Here is an 18,731-nt window from a genome sequence, read left to right as displayed (position 1 = left end):
AAGTCGACGATGTCCGCATCCAAAACGCTTAAATATACGTTTCTTCCAAACAGATTTTTCATGCACTGTATGTCGGAATGACAAGTCAACTATCACGAATCCGCTCATATTCCACGAAGCGCGATTTCTGTATACTTTGAGCCGTTGGATGTTGGATTGGGGTCAGCCGTTCTTAAAGGGGTGGCTCAGAGCAATCAGTTTGTTTGAAGTATGTATGAATTCACTTGCGATGGCATATTTTTACGGGTTTGGCGTGCTGATGGTCTGTATTGTTAAACTTGTGGCTTGGGAATGATTTCCCGTTTAGGATCATAGTTTGTGAGTAGTAAACCGAGAGAGCATTTGCTAGAATTGCTCAAATGCAGTCTGGCACTTTCTATTCCAATGGATTTTCGTGTCAGCCTTGAGAAGAATATCGAGACGGTATCATAGCTTGGGCATATTGTACATAAGTTGCCACAGTAGTTGATGACTTGCAGGAAAGATTGTACTATATACTGCTTACAGAGCTTGAGATTGAAAGTGGTCGAACACATCGAAGTTTGCTGTAAGCTACCTACGCTTGAACCGTTGCTGACAATATAGCTTGACTGGCGAATTTCTGCCAAATCTTCCTGCTGATGACACTGAAGACGATGCCAAATGTACGGTTCGAATATGTCAACAGAGACAAAGGATGTTGTTGCTGACTAAGGCTTATTCGTGACAAAATTTGAACACCTAAAACACCTAGATTTCTTGACATATTCAACCGAAAAATGAAATATTCCGCATAGATATGAATGTATCTAGAGAATTTTTTTAGATATGGGTACATCTAGAGAAAATTTTGAACATTGAAGAAGGTAAACAAAGAACCTCTCTTTCTTTACCTTCTATTTCGATTATTACAATGTTACTACAACACATTTCACTTATTATTCAGTACACATTGAAAGCCAACGGAGGAATATATGCAAAGACTTGAGTAGTAAATGTTGAAACGACCGAGTAAAGAACAGAAGAGAAAGTGACCAAAGAGAATCTTTCATTGTTACTTACGACCTAATCTAAATATTTTCCAGGTATATCGCTTCTATTTAAAAATACATATTTCAAAGATATTTAAGAAGCACTTTCAAAAATATCGCCCTAGAAAGGGCGCGTTAGAAAAGTTACTATGAGCAGTCCAAAAGAAAATTAGAGATATCTGATTAGAATACTTCCAAAAAGCTTGACTAACGCGGTGCTACAAATAAACAAACATTGAATGAACTTTTCAAGTGACCTAGTATAGGTGTATAGGTCTAGTCAAATGCAATACCACGTTTGACCAGTTTCATACCCCCCCCCCCAAATCTTAATTTATAGCAATAAAAATATTTTCTGGGACCATTGGCACCAAAAAATTAACTACGTTGTCATTTTGCACCTATTTTTGATTTTTGAACAGATCTGTTTTGTCGGTAATATAGGGCGATATTGGAACAATATGAAAATTGCCATTACGCAAGTTAATTATTGACGGATGACAAACTCATACAAAAATAGTGTATCCACTGAGTAGTGAGCTACTCAAGGAGCAGAAAGCGGATTTAAGCTCATACATTTGGATTTGCCAAGTCTGTGTTTTATAATTATTATATAAATCTCTTATTTTTATTGTTTAGACAAGAACGCCGATTATTGTAAATCTTCCTGATGCATGTAATCCACAGAACCCATTGGGTATATCATGGAAAAATAATACTTCGTAAACCTTTACTTTAGAACCACCGTTTATCAAAATCCATAATCCATTAATCAGATGTGAAAGCAACTCTCAAACTTACCCATCACAGCAACTTCCAGTGTCCCCCGAGCGGTATAACCTTCCGAATTCTTCGCTACACAAGTGTAGGTAGCCTGATCGGAGTTCCGCTCAACATTCTCAATGATCAGCGTTCCATTGGGAAACACTTTCTGCTTGCGGTTGATTGGCAGTTGTCGGTTGTCTACAATGAGAAAATGTTAATGACTTTCCTTTCAAAAACCCTTCCAAACTTTGTTTTCTTACCTCTTTCCCATACAATCGAATCGATTGGGTAACCGGCCACCGGACAGGTTACGAATAGCGTTTCCCCAGCGACGATTGATTTCTTTTCCATCGTCCTCACGTACGGTAGACCGTATACATTCAATTTCGCCGAATGTTCCGCAACGCCAACTTTGCTGCTTGCGATACACTTGTACAAACCGCCATCGTTCGAGTGGATTGTGCTTATGTTCAGATGAGACACGACATCTCCGTTGACCGTCACGTACTGACCAACCTGATAGCGTTCGCTATTGGTGATTTTCTTTCCATCCAGCTCCCAAGAAATTTCCGGAGTTGGATTACCTCCAGCGACACACTTTAGGAATACCGAAGGTCCCGGGTGACGAGTTTCTTCGGGAAATGCTTCACGAATAACCGGCGGATCAACTGTAATAATAATAGAAAAATTAATAACCATACTGAATTTACATTGAGTACCAGCGGATCCTTACATCGTCCTCCCAGTTTCAGTTCTGCGCTAGCCTGCGCACTTTCCTGATCGTTTCGGATGAAACATTGATACATGCCCTTATCTTCCTTCTTGACTGACTCTATCCGCAGTACTGCGTCGCTGTGTCCCAGTGATTTACCATCCTTCATCCACGAAACAGTCTTGATAGGATTACCCGAAAATTTGCACGTAAACACAGCCGGACGCCCGAAATCGACGGTTTGGGTACGCGGTTCAATTTTGGCCGCCAGTGGAGCCGTCACTGTCAACACGGTTTCGACGCTTTCTCCACCGACCGAGTTGTTAACGACGCACAGGTACTTTCCAGAATCATCCACAACGGCATCTTTGATGATCAGCGTTCCGGAGACCTGCTTAACGCGTTCGTTCAGCACTACCGCCTGCTTTCGTGTGGTGCCTTCGATGTATTTGTACCACCTGGAATGAAGAGAACAGAGACATTCTTAGCTGTAGTGTTTACTCGAAGTGCTTCGCAATTCACTCTACCGAAAGTGGCAGCAGTGTGTGCTAAAGAAACGAATAAAGGTATAATACAGAATACTGGTTCCGAAACGGGATATACAAGCATTCGCTCAGACAAAAAGACTATTCTGCATGAAACAGTATGATTCGGTGAATAAGCTGAACTAGTGATTTTTATTATATTGAAATTATCCTAAGTTGATTTTATGTGATAATTAGACAAAAATGAAACTATTATTACAAGTTAGTTTTAGACGTCTACAAAAAGCACACATTGACTGACATTTTAGGTACTGGAACCCGCGAAATTAATTTAAATATATCGTTGATAAGATGTGTTCATGGGAATTTCCCTTGCTTCCAATCAGTACAATAATCTCAACTTACCTGACAAGAAATGGAACGGAAATTCGAGCGAAAATTCATAGTAATTATGACCTACACTGTGTCTTTCCATACTCGACTGATCATTGTTTTAATATTTTAAGCATAAGGTCGATAAATTAGGGTTTACCGGTTGTGAAATTCCCTTGGTTATCGAGTGAGGGAAGGAACAATGTAGTTGAATTTGCGTTCCACTCTGTTGTCCGAATAAACAAGCAATGAAACTTTTAGTTGGTGTCCAAAGGTGAAATACAGAACGGAAAATAAATAATTTTTGTGCGTTAATGTCACAGGTCGAAGATATCAGTATACCGAAACAATAATCTGTACAAGTACATCATAAACATTTATGATTGTCAGTAAACTATGGTAGCTGCAATAATTCGCGGATGAACCTATTTTTGACTGAATTAAGAATAAATTAGTTCAGCGATATCATTTTTTGTGCATAATTATTTTGGGGGTTCCCCGTAAAAAATCGTTTATACTACGAAATATGCACGTAAATATTAGAAAGACATTCGTATGTTTCATCAAACAATTAATTTAAATAATGAAACAAATTCGAAAGTCGTTTAGTGTTTTGAAAATAAAAACGTTTCCGTAGAACTATGAATGATTCATCATATGAACGAAAAATCCGTATATTTTACGAATGTTTTATGTGCGAAACTTATTCGTAGCAGGTTTACAGATGTATTCACTTAGTGCAATTCCTTATTATTTCGAGAGATTAGTTTCCAACTATATTAAAATTTCTTTATTATTATTATTATATATAAATAAATTTTTAAATTGCCGAAGGAATGCCTTCGTTCAGAGACTTTAATGTCAACAAAATTCGACAATTGAATAATCAACAAAGTGAGATGTAAACTAAAAAAAACTGATATAAAATTTACCTTATCATATGATATCAATACGCACCAACTTCAATTCATTGATTGTTTATTCGAACAAGACCGGATACTTACCGTTTAAACCTGAAACTAGAAATTCATTTTTAAATAAATTAAATCCTACACTAGAAAATAGAGCTACCTATAAACCGGAACTGGGTAGGCTTGCCCATTGCAGAGTCCAACAAAGGTTGAGTTCATACCGGTTTCCCTGACCTCAAACTTACTGTTTACCTTAGGTTTCACGGAGCCAATCGGTTCTATGGGCAAGAAATAATGCGTTCACATATGAAATTAAAGCCCATCATATGCAATTTGCGCTGAATGTTGGGCTTACTTAACAAATACCCGGTGAGAAACCATTTTGATTGTGCAATTACCTAAAACTTGGCATCGGATACGATTGACCCAGGCAAAGAATGGCAAAATCATTTTCGTGTTTAACTTTCATCTCTTGCAGAAGTCCGCCAGATATTTTAGGGGCAACACTTCCAATCGGTTCTAGAGGGCGTAGTAAGGCAAAGCAAATATATATTTATATGTTTCTATATTTTTATTGAGTGCGCTTGTATTGCCCGAATGTTGAGAGATCGAATACCCACTCTAAGTTTTACCTAAAGCTCGGCATTGGATATGCCTGGCCCAAACAGAGAATAGCAAAATCGTCGTGCACCAGCACGTTCAAGTCCTGAAGATGATGTCCAGATATTTTAGGAGCCACGCTTCCGATGGGTTCTGAATCAAAAGTTTTACCAATCACTTCTTAATTTTACAGACCAACTACAGCGAATTGCCAGAATGTTAGAATAGACTTTAAATCTCTAAATCAAATATTGTTTTACCTAAATACGGGCATGGGAAACGACTGTGCCGGGCAAATGATCGCGAAACTGTCCTTCGTGTTGGCAACCATTTCCTGAAGTCGACCTCCGGATACCTTAGGAGCTACACTGCCTACCGGTTCTACGCGGGAGTTAGTACGGGGATGAACAGGTGAATTTATCATACATATATATCAGATTGATAATAACGAAATAGAACAAAAAGCCTGTTTATTGGAATGGTATTATTTACTGGTGGCTATTGGGGTGAGTTTGAATATGATGCGTGTTCTCAAAAATAGCGAAATTATCTATGCAAAATAATCAAAACTGAACGTCACAGTAACCCAACCATGATCTGTACGCTACCTGCCCGCAATAGTAGAATGTCCCAGTTCTTGGCCAAATAGTGAGTTTCTCTCAGGGATGGTTCGATTCGGGATTCGTCATTCTACAGGCATGTGTAGTTACATTCATGGTTGTTCTTTGTTTTTTTTTGTTCACAAAACTTTGAGTTTAAGAAGCACAATCGACAATCACCTGAAGGCCGGTGTTGGATAGGCTTGACCAAGACAGAGCATAGCAAAATCCTGCGCATTTCTTACACTCATTTCCTGAAGGCGGTCCCCGGAAATTTTCGGTGAAACACTGCCGACAGGTTCTGATAAAAAAGAAGAGAAAAGAGAAAGAGAATGTTTTAGGATGAATTTAGATAATGGTTATTGTTATTTTGTAATGATGATTGACAAAAAATTTGGTTGCTCTTCAGAAATGTGCCCTCTGGCTGATTCATGTCCTATCCAATCGCCCTTCGGTGATTTCAAGGCTTGTTCCATTAAACTTTTCTTTCTGATTAATGGGTGACTATGACGTTTGTGAAAAGTTGTTTGCTCGCTTACCTCATGATCGGAACGGGAAACGCTTGCGCCTGACAGAGCAATGCAAAGCTGCTGTTGGCCGGTTTCTCGAAAATGCTGCCCTTGGACTCGGAGGAAAACGTTGGTGGCTTCGAGCCGACCGGTTCTGCACATGATATCAAATGGGTGGTAAAGTTACGAAAAGTTAGTGTACCTATTGTGATTTTGCCAGTTGCGTGAATGTTGGGAAATTGGTGCTCGTGGAATGTGAAATATATAACAACAATTAAATTTTGACGAATCTTCAAAGTTCGTTTAGAAATAAAAATATATTTCACCAAAATTTTATATCTAAAAAATTCCTAGGAAAAATATATATTACATTTTGACATTGTTTTCTGGGAATCAAATTTACATGAAAGTTCCTATAACTTCGACCCCGAAGCATCTTTTGACCACAACTGATTTGTTTCACGGATAATAATAAGCAAGCGTAGGGTAACGGAATAGGCATCTGTGATTTTTTCCATTGTAATAGTAATGAAAATGAAAGAAAAATTACATGATATCATCTTTGCAAAATCGAGAGGGATATAATAGTACACGATTATTGAGAGATAATAATTATTAACTTATAATTTATCAAGCGTAAATTTCAAATACACATCAAACTGTCAAAGTCGCTGTTACAGATTTGTTCCGAAATAGATTGCGTTTTCGTTAATGGATTACCTAAAATAAAAAGAAAATAAAAAAAGAAAGATTTCCTTTTAATTTATTAGGAGAAATTAAAAGCAAAACTTTCTCTTTTTTTTTTTTCTATTTTGCTTTGTTCAGTATTCTTTGGCAATTTAACATAGATAAGTTATCGCTTGATCGACGTTACCAATTTGTAAAAAAAAAATTAAAACAAAGGCTCTGTTCGTGAAACGCATAGAAAATGACGAAATGCCCGTGGTGTTCACGGTCCTTCAATGAACGCCCTAACGACTTTCATTAATCGTCTAGTACCAAAACCTGAAACGGATACGATCTGCATTTCATGACGATCATGGATATCAATCGAGCTATGTGTAGGCAACACGCAAGACAGTGCTCGAATCACCGGGACGAAGCAAGAGAATAGTTTTTGTGGGTCGACGACCGAATACAGTTGGTCTTTCACGTTTAGACTGTCGAGAGAACAGGTTCAAAGTTAGTAGTTCATTTACAAAAATATTGAAATTGAAGTTGCAGGCACGTAAAGAGTTAAGTTTGAAATTTGCTTCAATTTTATAATTGATAAAAATATTGATACAAATCTGCGAGTCGAGTCATTAAAGTAAGAAAAAAAAATTTAGAGAGAATGGAAAAGTGAAATGAGTCGAAAAAGTAGAGCACGGAGACGAAAGCAGCAGTACCCCGCGAAATAGTCTACCTGGAGAAAGTCCATAAACGCCAGAGCGATCAACCCCGTCTCACGCAGCCGAAAACCGAAATCGGTAGATCTCCAGTGCTTGCCATCTAACAACGGTATCTATCGACAAACTACCAAGCATCGACATCGTGCCAGGTGGTGAAATTCGCTACACGCAGTACCGATACCGGTTCAGCAATGGTAGCCCGAGCTGTGCCCAGTTAACCTTCCGGAAGTCGCGCTAGTTGCACTGAGTGCACGCTGCTCTGGAAATCTAGCGACATTGTCTTAGCGCACCAGCGGCTGCTCGTTCAGTGAGCCATTTGCTCGACTTTCGGAGGGTTAAGCTCAATGTGACCAGAAGCCACAAACGCTACTGCAAACAAGTGCCCCTAAAAACCCTAAATTGTCGGTCCACAGGCACGCACAGCAATTGATCCTCTCTCTATCTTCCGCAAGGACAAATTTGAGAAAACATCTTGGTCTTATTCCAGTTGGTGAAGCTCGGAGACCATAGACAATTTGTACGTTTGCATGATGGGTTAAATTGTGTTCGTCGACCATTTCAGGTTCATTGTGTTTGTTAACAAGCAAAATTACCGTTTATTGTGCGGAACAATCCTCATCAGGTTCTAAGAAGCAGATGCAACCACAAAAGTCGTAAATTGAACCGACCGTATGGATTTCTTATAGTGAAGCTATAGTGGCCATTTTCCCGAAATCATATGCAAACATTATTGCCATCCAACTTTTGAATAGACCAAACTTGAATAAAAAAAATAAAGTTTATGCATGTTGGTAGGTCAGCTGATCCAATAGTTGTGATAATGTTGAAAATTGGTTGGTTCAGACATTTAAATAACTTTAAGGCAAGTTATCCACACACCTAGAAAAAATAGTGTAAATTTACGTCTCCTGACCCTGATATATACGAGCATCAAAAATGACTTAGTTTTACGTTTGATTTTAATTTCACATGACGTTTAATTTGGTAAATCATGTAATTTTACTCCACATACAGCGTTTGTTTTGAATGGTAGGAAGTGTAATTTTATGTTATTGCGCATGTAAAGTATACGTTTCATGTAAAATTAAACGGACCACGGTAATGTTCCGTCATTTCGTAAATTACGGTTTGTTGAATTGTGTCATGTTTGCAATTACGTCAACGATAAAATTCAGATTTTTTTGGTGTGCATGTTTAAATTTCATATTCTTAGTATAACTCAAAATACTACATGAATATATGCAGTAATAGTATCAAATGTCTACATTAAATGCTTTTTCTTTGCGTACTCCCAAACGACGGTAGCGCCTTTATTGTTTCGCTAGCAGGAGTGTTTTTTCTAACCACGTGACTTTTTTTTTCTTCTGTTGGGTGCACATTCCAGTGCGACCAGTGTTTTGATCTAAGAATTCGAATTTCTTAGTGAAAATATGCGTATTTTGCATGGAAAATGAGTAAAAATGTGGATAGGTTCCTTATCAGTTTCAAGTTTTCTAATGAACAGCGGTATTTTTGAAGATTTCACGGTCAGCCGTTTCCAAAGTTAGCTTCAGACATGTCTAGCATGTCTCTAGACACCGGTGGTTCTTCGGAAGTAGGTACGGCTCTAGTTGCCTAACTCAACAAGGAATAGTGTAACTGAAACACACACCAGAGCTATGTTGAGGAGATAAAAAGGAGAAGGATACCACATCGAAGTCGGATAGTATTGAAGACATTTGTTACCGATGAGCTCGTTCTAATTACGTTTTATTTCAATTCTTTAATTTTTTGCAAACAGTGATACTTCCTCCTTTATGGCGTTTTCGTGGGATTTTCATTTTTTCTGTTCTCGGAGCTGTTTGAGAGTTTCTGGTTTTTATGTTTAGTATTAAATAACCGATTTCGCCAATTTTATCTATCATTATTTCAGAGAGCGAGTAAAGGCGCTATAGCCTTGGCTCATAAGCCAGGACAGGGTTAATAACCTCTGCCCCATCCCAGGAAATTAGGACCAAAGGAGTGACATTAACCCTCTTAGTCACGTCACTTCCAACGATTTATTAAAACCCCACCCCATCAAAGTGAAACGGTTGGTATGGTTGTCCACATTTCTTCCTTATTCAAGGTTCAAAATAATTCGTTGATAAAATCATTCATTACAGGTCGGACTCGATTATCCGGGGATTTGAAAAAAATCTCACCCCGGATAATCGAATCACCCGGATAATCGAATCAAACTTTTTTTTTGCGTTATTTTATGAATTTAAGCTTCATTTGTGGAGAAATTGGAAATAAAATGACCAGGGCAAATTTTCCTATTATGGTAAATGTAAATGTATCTATTTTGGCCCTAGTCGATTTTTCAGACTCTCAGGGTGTGATTTGTATTTTCAGTTGGTTTTCATTTATTATTCATATTGGTAACGAGTTAACGATATGTATCAGTTGTTTATAGCTATTTGTACAAGAATTCTAAGATAAACTTTTTAATAAGGTTTGTCTTTTGCAATACAAGTCAAACTCGATTACCTTAGATTTTCCGAGGTAATTGATTCGATTACTCGAATACCAGAAAAAATAAAGTTAGTAAGTAAACTGGGGGTCGTCTGTTTCTTGGCTCCAGTTTAATTTACGTGGAGTGTCACATATCACAGCTAACATGTCTAGTCATTCTAATTAGAAGAGTGCGTGTTGCGCATCCACAAAGAGATCCTTGTCCTTGTAGCATCATTTAGTTGACCAATACTGGATTGTCAGGTACTAACTACGCGTGTAGTCTTCGCAAACTGTCCCACTCATACTTGTCACTAGCGAAGGACTACCAGGTTCCCGGGCGCCTCAGCGAGAAGTACTGCTGGCGCCGTCTTTACATAGCCTATCATCCATCTTTGCTTGAGCTACCCTAGAATTGAAATCACCTCCAGTGACGGCCGGGTCTCTTTTCAGAATCTCGTTAACCATTTCTTGACCAACTTTTTTCTACCGCGTATAGGGTCCCAAAACTATTTTTCATCAAAACTGTTGGCGTCAAGAAACACGAAAAACCTGGTTTAAGAAAGATAGGTGCTTCTTTTGCAGCTGCTCAATATTTACCTTCCGATCTAGTCCAATTGAGGGCAATCTAAATCAGAAAGTTTTAGCAGTTTTCAATATTAATATTCCCAGGCTAAGAAAATATTCCAAAATTTCATTTTCGCCATTAACAGAAACTATCCCTGGCAGCACTGCTTCAGCGGAACCCAATCAGATTAATTGTAATAACTTCTGTTCTAATGCTAATATTTATAACTTTTAGTGCTCAAATGAAAGATCTTATTCGCAGTTATTAGCCTTACTTGACGTTGTGTAAACCAAAAGTTATAGTCATATAGAAACATGGTTCATCAACCAGAAGGGCACGAACGGGTTAAAGCAGGAATCACTTATTGAAGGAGATAATGGGAGAAGAGCAATATTGTTTGTGTCAAAGTCCACTGGAACTCAAAGCAGGATATTCATCAGAACATTAGACCGGATTCCAATGATAATAGGACCATGATTCTATCAGTATCTGGAATAAAGCATAATCTTCAGCGGAATTCTATCTTGACAAAGATTCCACTAGACATTTAAGAAGCTTTTCTCTAGAATACTGCATCAAAATTCAGAGAAAAAAAAACCGTAGAAGTACAGATAAATATTGAATCGAAGTTCTGAAATAGATTCAATTGGGATGCTAAGAAAACTTCGATCAGAATCTTTAAAAATATCCAAACAGAATCCTGAGAAGCATGTCATTATTATCCCAAGAGATAGCCAGAAACCGACCGAGCAATGTAGGTAAAATGACGTTTTATGTGGCCTACAGTAACCGATGTATTACGAGAAAAATGTACTTTTAGTGTAAAATTAAAAAGTTGCATATTTGGCAATATTGGCATTAAAAACTTTTCTTTTTTTTGGAATCCCTAAACAAATCTTAAAAAAAATATCTCGCTGATTGATTCTAGTGCAAACAGTACCAGAGATATAATCCGAAGAAAAACATTTTTTTAAACAATTTGTTGAAATTAACCGTTATGTGTCCAACAAAAAAAACACGTATAACAGGCCAACGAGGGTACCAGGGTACCCACAAATTAAAATGCTCATAACTATGGCTTCCTTTATCCGATTTTGACACTTTTAGATGTTTTAGATTCAGGAACTCGTCCACTTTTGGATTCTGTAACATTAAACCGGATCTGGTTCTCGGTAATCCGGATTTTCGGAGTATTGTTTCAGTACTAGGGTATGATTTGTAAATTTAAATAATGCCCTAGCAAAATGAGTATCAAAACTCTTCAATTTGTCTCGGAAGTCTGTTATTTAATGTTGCGGGACCCAATGGTAGTTTGAAAAATGGAATTGGAATGGAATGGCCATTCACGGCCCTACGGGAGCCTGCTCCGGAATGTCTGTTTCGGGGTGAAATCACCAAATGGTTCCAATACCACGAGATACAGCCTATTGATGCTATGCCAAGAATTTTGATACCCATATTGCTAGTATTCCATTGAAATTCACAAATAGTATCCAAGCACTGGAACATGCTCCCGGAAATCCGGATTCCCGGGAACCGGTTGGAATAACCCGATTCATTTTTCCTAGTCTAAAAGTGGATAAGTTCTTGAATCCAAAACACCCAAAAGCATCAAAATCGGTTGGAAATTACCTTAGTTATTGGCATTTCAGTTTTGGGGGTACCCGGGTATCCACGTCGGCCTGTGACGTAAAATATTCAGGAGCCCCTCCTCACTCCCTTCTTACTATATCAAAAACATTATTATCCCAAAAGCTTGACTTAGTGAAGTTCTAAGATGTCACAAAGTTTCAATTTCCAGCTACGGATAAAACATCGGAATTTCATTATTTGTAACCTAAAAAGGTATCCGGGTACCGCGTCGGACACATAACGGTTAAGAGTGTTCCCATGGAGGGGCTGTTTAAACAACACAACAATTTAGGTTATTATATATTGTCTCTAAATGAACAATTTCTTCAAAACTGGTTCCAGTCCATGAAGGTCGATTCCAAGTTTTGTTTTTTAGGTTACTTTGCGCGGAATAACCGATATAAGCTATTTTTGAGGTAGGTTAAAAATTGAGAGGAAGTTAATCCTAGACCCCCCAATTGCCCGAAAAAAATGTTCTATTGACTGCAATGATCGAATTAGCACTATAATAAGACATTATAGTTGAAATTTGATTTTTTCAAAACACCCGGATAATCGAATCATTTTCCCCGGATAATCGAATCCCCGGTTAATCGAATCCCCGGATAATCGAGTCCGACCTGTAAATGAATAATTTGATTGCCGTATAATTCTGAATCATCTTCATTTTGTACGCTGCACAGTTGGTCTGGCCGCTTTAATGATTGTGTCACATATCATATGTGCCACAAACAAGAAAAATTGTAGGCGAACTTCTGCAATTTTCCAGTATCCCTACATGTATTGGCTGTGTATGTGTAGACTAAACTAGACATAATTGCTTTCGTTTAACTCACCATTTCGATCTGTTTTTCCCATTGGATACCACCAAAAACTAACATCATGTATATTTTTACTTATCTATTTTAAAATAAGTTAAGCTATACCTCCCAATATCAAAAAGTATAGCTTTGGCAATTTTTTCACATAAAAACTTGTAGTACAACCATTAGGTCAAGACAGCCTGCCATGTCGGTATAGTTGTGTTACCTGTTTCTTTAGTTGTACTATCATTTTCCGTTCATTTCAAACTGGTACGGATAGATATCACACAATTTAACCGCTGCCTCTCTAACTCACATCGTTTCATACTGATATTTGGGTGTTAAATCATCTTGAAACCTGTTTCTTTATATGCCCCATTTTTCCATCCAATCTATTGGGGTCGTTTTAACGAGTTTGTCAACATCAAAAAGACAACAAATTACAAAAATTACATTCAATGGCAAAAGTGAAGTAAGTACGCTGGTAACCAGTTGTTCAATTGATTGGCGATAACCGTTCCTGTTTAATATTTTTACTCTTTATGTCCTTTTTCTAAAGGAAAAAACAGAAAATCCGGACAGCGGAGGAGTCATCTGAGTGTATTTCGGCCTGAAGATACATAAGATAAGGTACTCCAATTTTCGTATGGTGGAAACCCGAACAGGAAATATTCTTATTGTCAGTAGCATTGAAAATATCTTAAGTTTTTTCATATACTGTCGCTGTCGTGCTATCTTATGACCAACACACATTCTGGGGTAAACTAAATTAGATATTGCAAATTACTTGTCTGAAAATCACTACATGGTGGCGTTTGCTGAATTTTGAAATTCTGCTTGGTTACTGAGCTATATTTTCTGCAAAATCAACCTTGTCCTAAAGTTATCGACATTGAGACGCTAATTTAATTAAAATAGTTGCGTCTTGCATCGAGACCCATAGCACAACTTGATCATCATAGTGTACCTGTAAGTAAGTCACTAACCTGGTGATCGGAACAGGAAATGCCTGTGCTTGACAGAACAGCGCAAAAGTACCGTTACTTGGACGTCGGAATATGCTACCCATTGAGTCAGATGAAAATGTGGGTGCCTTCGATCCGATGGGTTCTGCATTTTTTGAAAACAAGATAAACTTTTATATCATGGAGCTTACAAATATTTACAATAAACAAACTGCCCGGATGTTGAATAGTACGATCGATTATATTCGCCTCAATATTACCTCGTAATGGGAACCGGATACGCCTGTGCCTGACAGAAAAGAGCCAAACTGGTATTGCTAGGCTTCATGAACATGCTGATTTTGGAATCAGTAGAAAACGTGGGCGGTTTAGAGCCGATTGGTTCTGTGAAAATGTATTCAAGTCTATGTATAATGATGTACTAAGCAAATATGTATATCTACAATTGCCTGAACGAAGGTGATCACCTAATGCAGAGGGAAAACCCCGATTGTTAAACGATTTACCTAAAAATGGGAACCGGAAACGCCTGTGCCTGACAGAATAGTGCTAGTGTTCTGTCACTAGCTTCGACAAAAGAACTACTCCGAGCAGTTGACGAGAAAGAGGGAGCTTTAGATCCTATGGGTTCTGCAGAGAAAAAAAATCATGCATGTTGTCCTACCTATCGCACTGTGACGGACACACCGGAATAAACAAATTGCCTGAATTGCTTGTTTCACTTATAATAAAAAAAATAGACAGTGTACCTCGTGATCGGAACCGGAAAAGCTTGAGCTTGACAGAACAAAGCGAACGTCGTCTTGCTAGGGTATTTAAAGGATCCACTAAGAAGAGCGGAGGGAAACGTGGGTGCCTTCAATCCGATTGGCTCTGGAAATGCAATTTATAACGTTGAATAGGCTAACTTATTGCATACAAACAAAACATAAACAAATTGCCACGAATGTTGTGCGAAGGTGTTACTGTTACCTGGTGATTGGAACCGGAAACGCTTGTGCCTGACAAAACAAAGCAATGGTTGATGTACTTGGAAGTTTGAATGAACTACTGAGGGCTGCCGACGGAAACGAAGGAGCCTTCAGCCCGATTGGTTCTGGAAATCAAATTGTTCGATTTTTTTGTTTGCATTTGTTAAAATCTATCAATTATTGCATGTATATAATGTATGAAGTCAAATTGCCTTAATGTTTTCGAAAAAATAAGTCCGAGTCCACGTACCTTGTGATGGGAACTGGGAAACCCTGTGCCTGACACAGCAAAACGAGACTGGAATTACTTGGTTCCACGAAGGAACTGGTTCTAGAGGCAGTCGAGAAGCTGGGCGCCTTCGAACCAATAGGCTCTGTAAATTTGATTTGTATTCAAATACATATACAAAACAGTTTGTACATTAAAAAATAAGAACAAATTGCCTGCGTTAGGTGTGACATACTTTTACTTAAGGTTACACTTTAAAGTGTGGCAAACCGAAAGATCATGACATCAATATTATTATGAAATACCTTGTAATTGGAACCGGAAATCCTTGCGCCTGACATAAGAGTGCAAACGTCGAGTTGCTTGGCTTCTTGAAGGAACTTGTGCTCGAGTCGGAGGGAAATGTCGGTGCCTTAGATCCGATAGGTTCTGTAGGACAATAAATTTCCTAATAAGTCGCACGTCTCTTAGCTTATCGCATAAATTATTACAACAAATTGCCTGAATGATTGGAAGTTGTAATAGGGCATCCATAAAGAAGCTTGATGGAGAGAAGGGGTTTATGAAATCGTGACTGTTGTGGATGAAAGAGGAGGCTCGTTAGAAATAGTATGACGTTATTCGAAGAATGTTTCATAAAGAAATATTCTATTTTGAGAATATCTGCATTTTTCTTGTAACTCGTCATTCAGAAATTGCTAACAGGTTTATTCTGATATTTAATGAATCTCCTCTGGTGGTCGGGTGCTCAGATACTTTTTTAATGTTATTGACCTTGGAGGCACCCTCAGTATTAGCTAAAACCCAAAAAAGTGTAACCTCGCGTGACGTCTAGTGGAAACTCGAGATTCTTCGTTAGTTAGGTTTCAAGAAAAAGTAGTCTATTAATTCGCCATCTAAGTGTGTCAGGTTATTGCTCATGTGTCGGAAAACGCGATATATAACCGATTTCATGTGGAATTGCGTTGTACATTGACAATTCGACCCGAACTGTGGTCCCCAAAGGGGAGTGCCGCCCAAATACTAGCAATAGACGTTTTTTTATTTTATATGTTTTTTGTGAGTGAAAGTGTTATTGTACTGCACTGAAAATTGGCTGAGAAAAATGCAATCAAAGAAAAAACGGCGCACAGTGGTTGTAAAACCCTTATGAGGACTTCGGCAAATTGGCAACATCACCTTTATCGCTAAATTTGGTTGTATCGAATAAGTTTGCAGCTTCAGAAGGTAGACCACTTTGTCAAATACATTCAACCTAAACTTATTAAAAAACGCCGCTCTAAAAAATCGACTGAATAGTTTTTCCACAATCGTGATCACGACAAAATCACTCTTAGAAAAACATAATTTCATGATAATCGAGTTTCAAGTTACTACAACGCTTGGTGTACTATAAAACGCGGTAACTTTCGATTTATAACCCGGATTTCTATAAAAACATGGCAAAATATTCTCATGGACTTTTAATTTCAGATAAAACAGTGAAAAATGTCTCAATTTTTTGAAAAAAAAGTGAACGTTTGGTGTTCTGATATATTGGAATATGAGAACGAATACACGTACGTTATTCGGTTTGAGTTCCATCAATTATAAACTTAGACAACGAAGCAAGAATCGAATAAATGTCTTAACTGACCTGACCTGTGCGCACAGAGATAAGACGATTAGCTCATAAAATCTCTCGTCACTAATGCAAGTCGCGACCAGGAAAGATTATTAGGGTCAGTGAGATCATTTGATTGCACTGACCCAGTAATTGTTATGCAAAATTAAGGTCGATGAAACGAACAAGTTCACTATCACAGTAATGTGCCCCAATTGTTCTGAGATTTGCCGAATTTGTTCACGAGTAGTCATCATTAACTAAATCATAGCGACAGGAATATGAAATCGTGAATCATTTTAAGGGCAAATGAAGTAGAACAGCATAGCAAGTCTGTTATCTTGAACCAGTTTCCAATACAATAAAATGATAGTGAACAAGGGCAGCTCTGATATCAATTTGAGAGGCACCGAATTGATGGAATACTTAAGTAGTACAAATCTGCACATTCTTAATGCAGGAAACCGCCCAACATTTGCACGAGCTGGCAGAGAAGATGTGTTAGATGTAACTCTCTGCTCTGACAGTATTACGCATGAGTTGACAAACTGGCTCGTACCAAACGAGCTTGAACCGTCGTTATCTGATCATAAGTACATCGTCTTTGATCATTTAAACGTCTCGCTAGATATCGTCACCTATCGTAATCCCAAATCTACGAACTGGGACCTCTACGAAGAGGGTTTGGCGACTAGGTTTCATGGGTACCTTTCGACGATTGAATCTCCAAGTTATTTGGATGAGGTCGTGGATAAAACAAGCTCACTCATAGTAGAAGCATACCAAGAGGCTTGTCCGCTTCGAGTTATGCGTGCTTCTAGAGGAACACCTTGGTGGAATACCGAACTTGTTCGACTCAAAAAGTTATGTAGGAGAGCTTGGAATCGCAGGGACGGGTCGGAGGCATTTAAGTTGGCTCGCAAAGCATACAGAAATGCCCTTCGATCCTCTGAGCGAAGTGGTTGGAAAAGCCTCTGCACAAATGTCTCAAGTCTCAACGAGACTAGTAGATTAAATAAGTTACTTTCGAAATCGAAAGACTTTCATGTCAGTTCCATTAGAACTGCTAATGGCGAATACTCGTCTGACGAAGATGTAGTACTCAACTGTCTTTTTGACACACACTTTCCAGGTTGTACGGAGCCATCACTGACGACTGCCCCTGAGTTCTTTTCAGGCAGTTCTGATTCTTGGACATTTGCTAGTAGAATTGTGACAACCGAATCGATCAAATGGGCGATTGAAAGTTTTGCTCCGTCTAAGTCTCCGGGAAAGGACGGAATTATTCCAGTTCTACTACAAAAAGGATATGAACACTTCAAGCATATTTTGAAAAAGGTTCTTAATTGCAGTCTTGCAACAAGATACATTCCATTAGCGTGGCGGGAAATAACTGTCAAATTCATTCCCAATGGTGGCCGCGTCACTTATAAGGAGGCAAAGAGCTTTAGACCGATCAGTCTGACCTCCTTCCTTCTCAAATCAGTGGAACGTTTAATCGACCACTACATTCGGGATGGTAGCTTGGGTGAGCACCCGCTGCATGCAATGCAACATGCATATCAGCAGGGGAAGTCTACTGCCACCCTGTTACACAATGTTGTCTACAACATTGAAAAAGCTTTTTCACAAAAACAATCAAGTTTAGGAGTTTTTCTCGATATTGAAGGTGCTTTTGACAACGTGTCTTTCGAATCCATTTTGGAAGCAGCACGAGATCATGGAGTACCTTCATATATCACGAACTGGATACACGCAATGCTTATCAACCGACATCTGTGCTCATCGTTAAGACAAGTAGAGATGAGGAAACTGAGTGTCTGCGGATGCCCTCAAGATGGTGTGCTGTCACCACTTCTATGGAACCTTGTCCCCGATAGCTTGTTGAGAAAACTAAATGAGCTTGTGTTTCCGACGTATGGTTTCGCCGATGATTATCATATAATGATCACCGGTATTTGCATTAACACACTTTTTGATTTGATGCAACAAGCCTTATGTGTTGTTGAGCGGTGGTGTCTTCATGTTGGACTATCAGTTAATCCAAATTAAACCTCAATGGTGCTTTTCACGCAACGAAGGATTACAACCGGAGCTCGTCCATTGCAGTTTTTTGACTCAGAAATTATTG

The 18,731-nt window shown here is 38.5% G+C and overlaps 1 protein-coding gene across 50 annotated transcripts in view; it reads right to left on the bottom strand.

Annotated features, from left to right (window-relative positions):
* LOC131689525 (cell adhesion molecule Dscam2) overlaps window positions 1–18,731 on the bottom strand; it is a 172,782-nt gene that overhangs the window by 82,200 nt on the left and 71,851 nt on the right. For 40 of the 50 annotated variants that reach the window (XR_009305406.1, XM_058974710.1, XM_058974668.1 and 37 more), the window contains exons 7-9: window positions 2,509–2,945; window positions 2,036–2,443; window positions 1,812–1,973 (exon numbers count right to left, since the gene is read on the bottom strand). Coding sequence is in view for 49 of the 50 variants with exons in the window: in XM_058974710.1 (XP_058830693.1) it covers window positions 1,812–1,973; window positions 2,036–2,443; window positions 2,509–2,945 (1,007 nt within the window). In the remaining variant the exon portion in view is untranslated. Of the gene's footprint in view, window positions 1–1,811; window positions 1,974–2,035; window positions 2,444–2,508; window positions 2,946–4,887; window positions 5,009–5,115; window positions 5,237–5,993; window positions 6,118–14,057; window positions 14,182–14,769; window positions 14,894–15,302; window positions 15,427–18,731 lie in introns of all 50 variants that reach the window. The other 10 variants (XM_058974693.1, XM_058974715.1, XM_058974698.1 and 7 more) reach the window with 6 other exon arrangements.

Source organism: Topomyia yanbarensis, chromosome 3, assembly GCF_030247195.1.
Source record: "Topomyia yanbarensis strain Yona2022 chromosome 3, ASM3024719v1, whole genome shotgun sequence".
NCBI lineage: Eukaryota > Metazoa > Arthropoda > Insecta > Diptera > Culicidae > Topomyia > Topomyia yanbarensis.
Note: the sequence above shows the minus strand (reverse complement) of the source record. Positions and strands in the feature narration are given on the sequence as shown.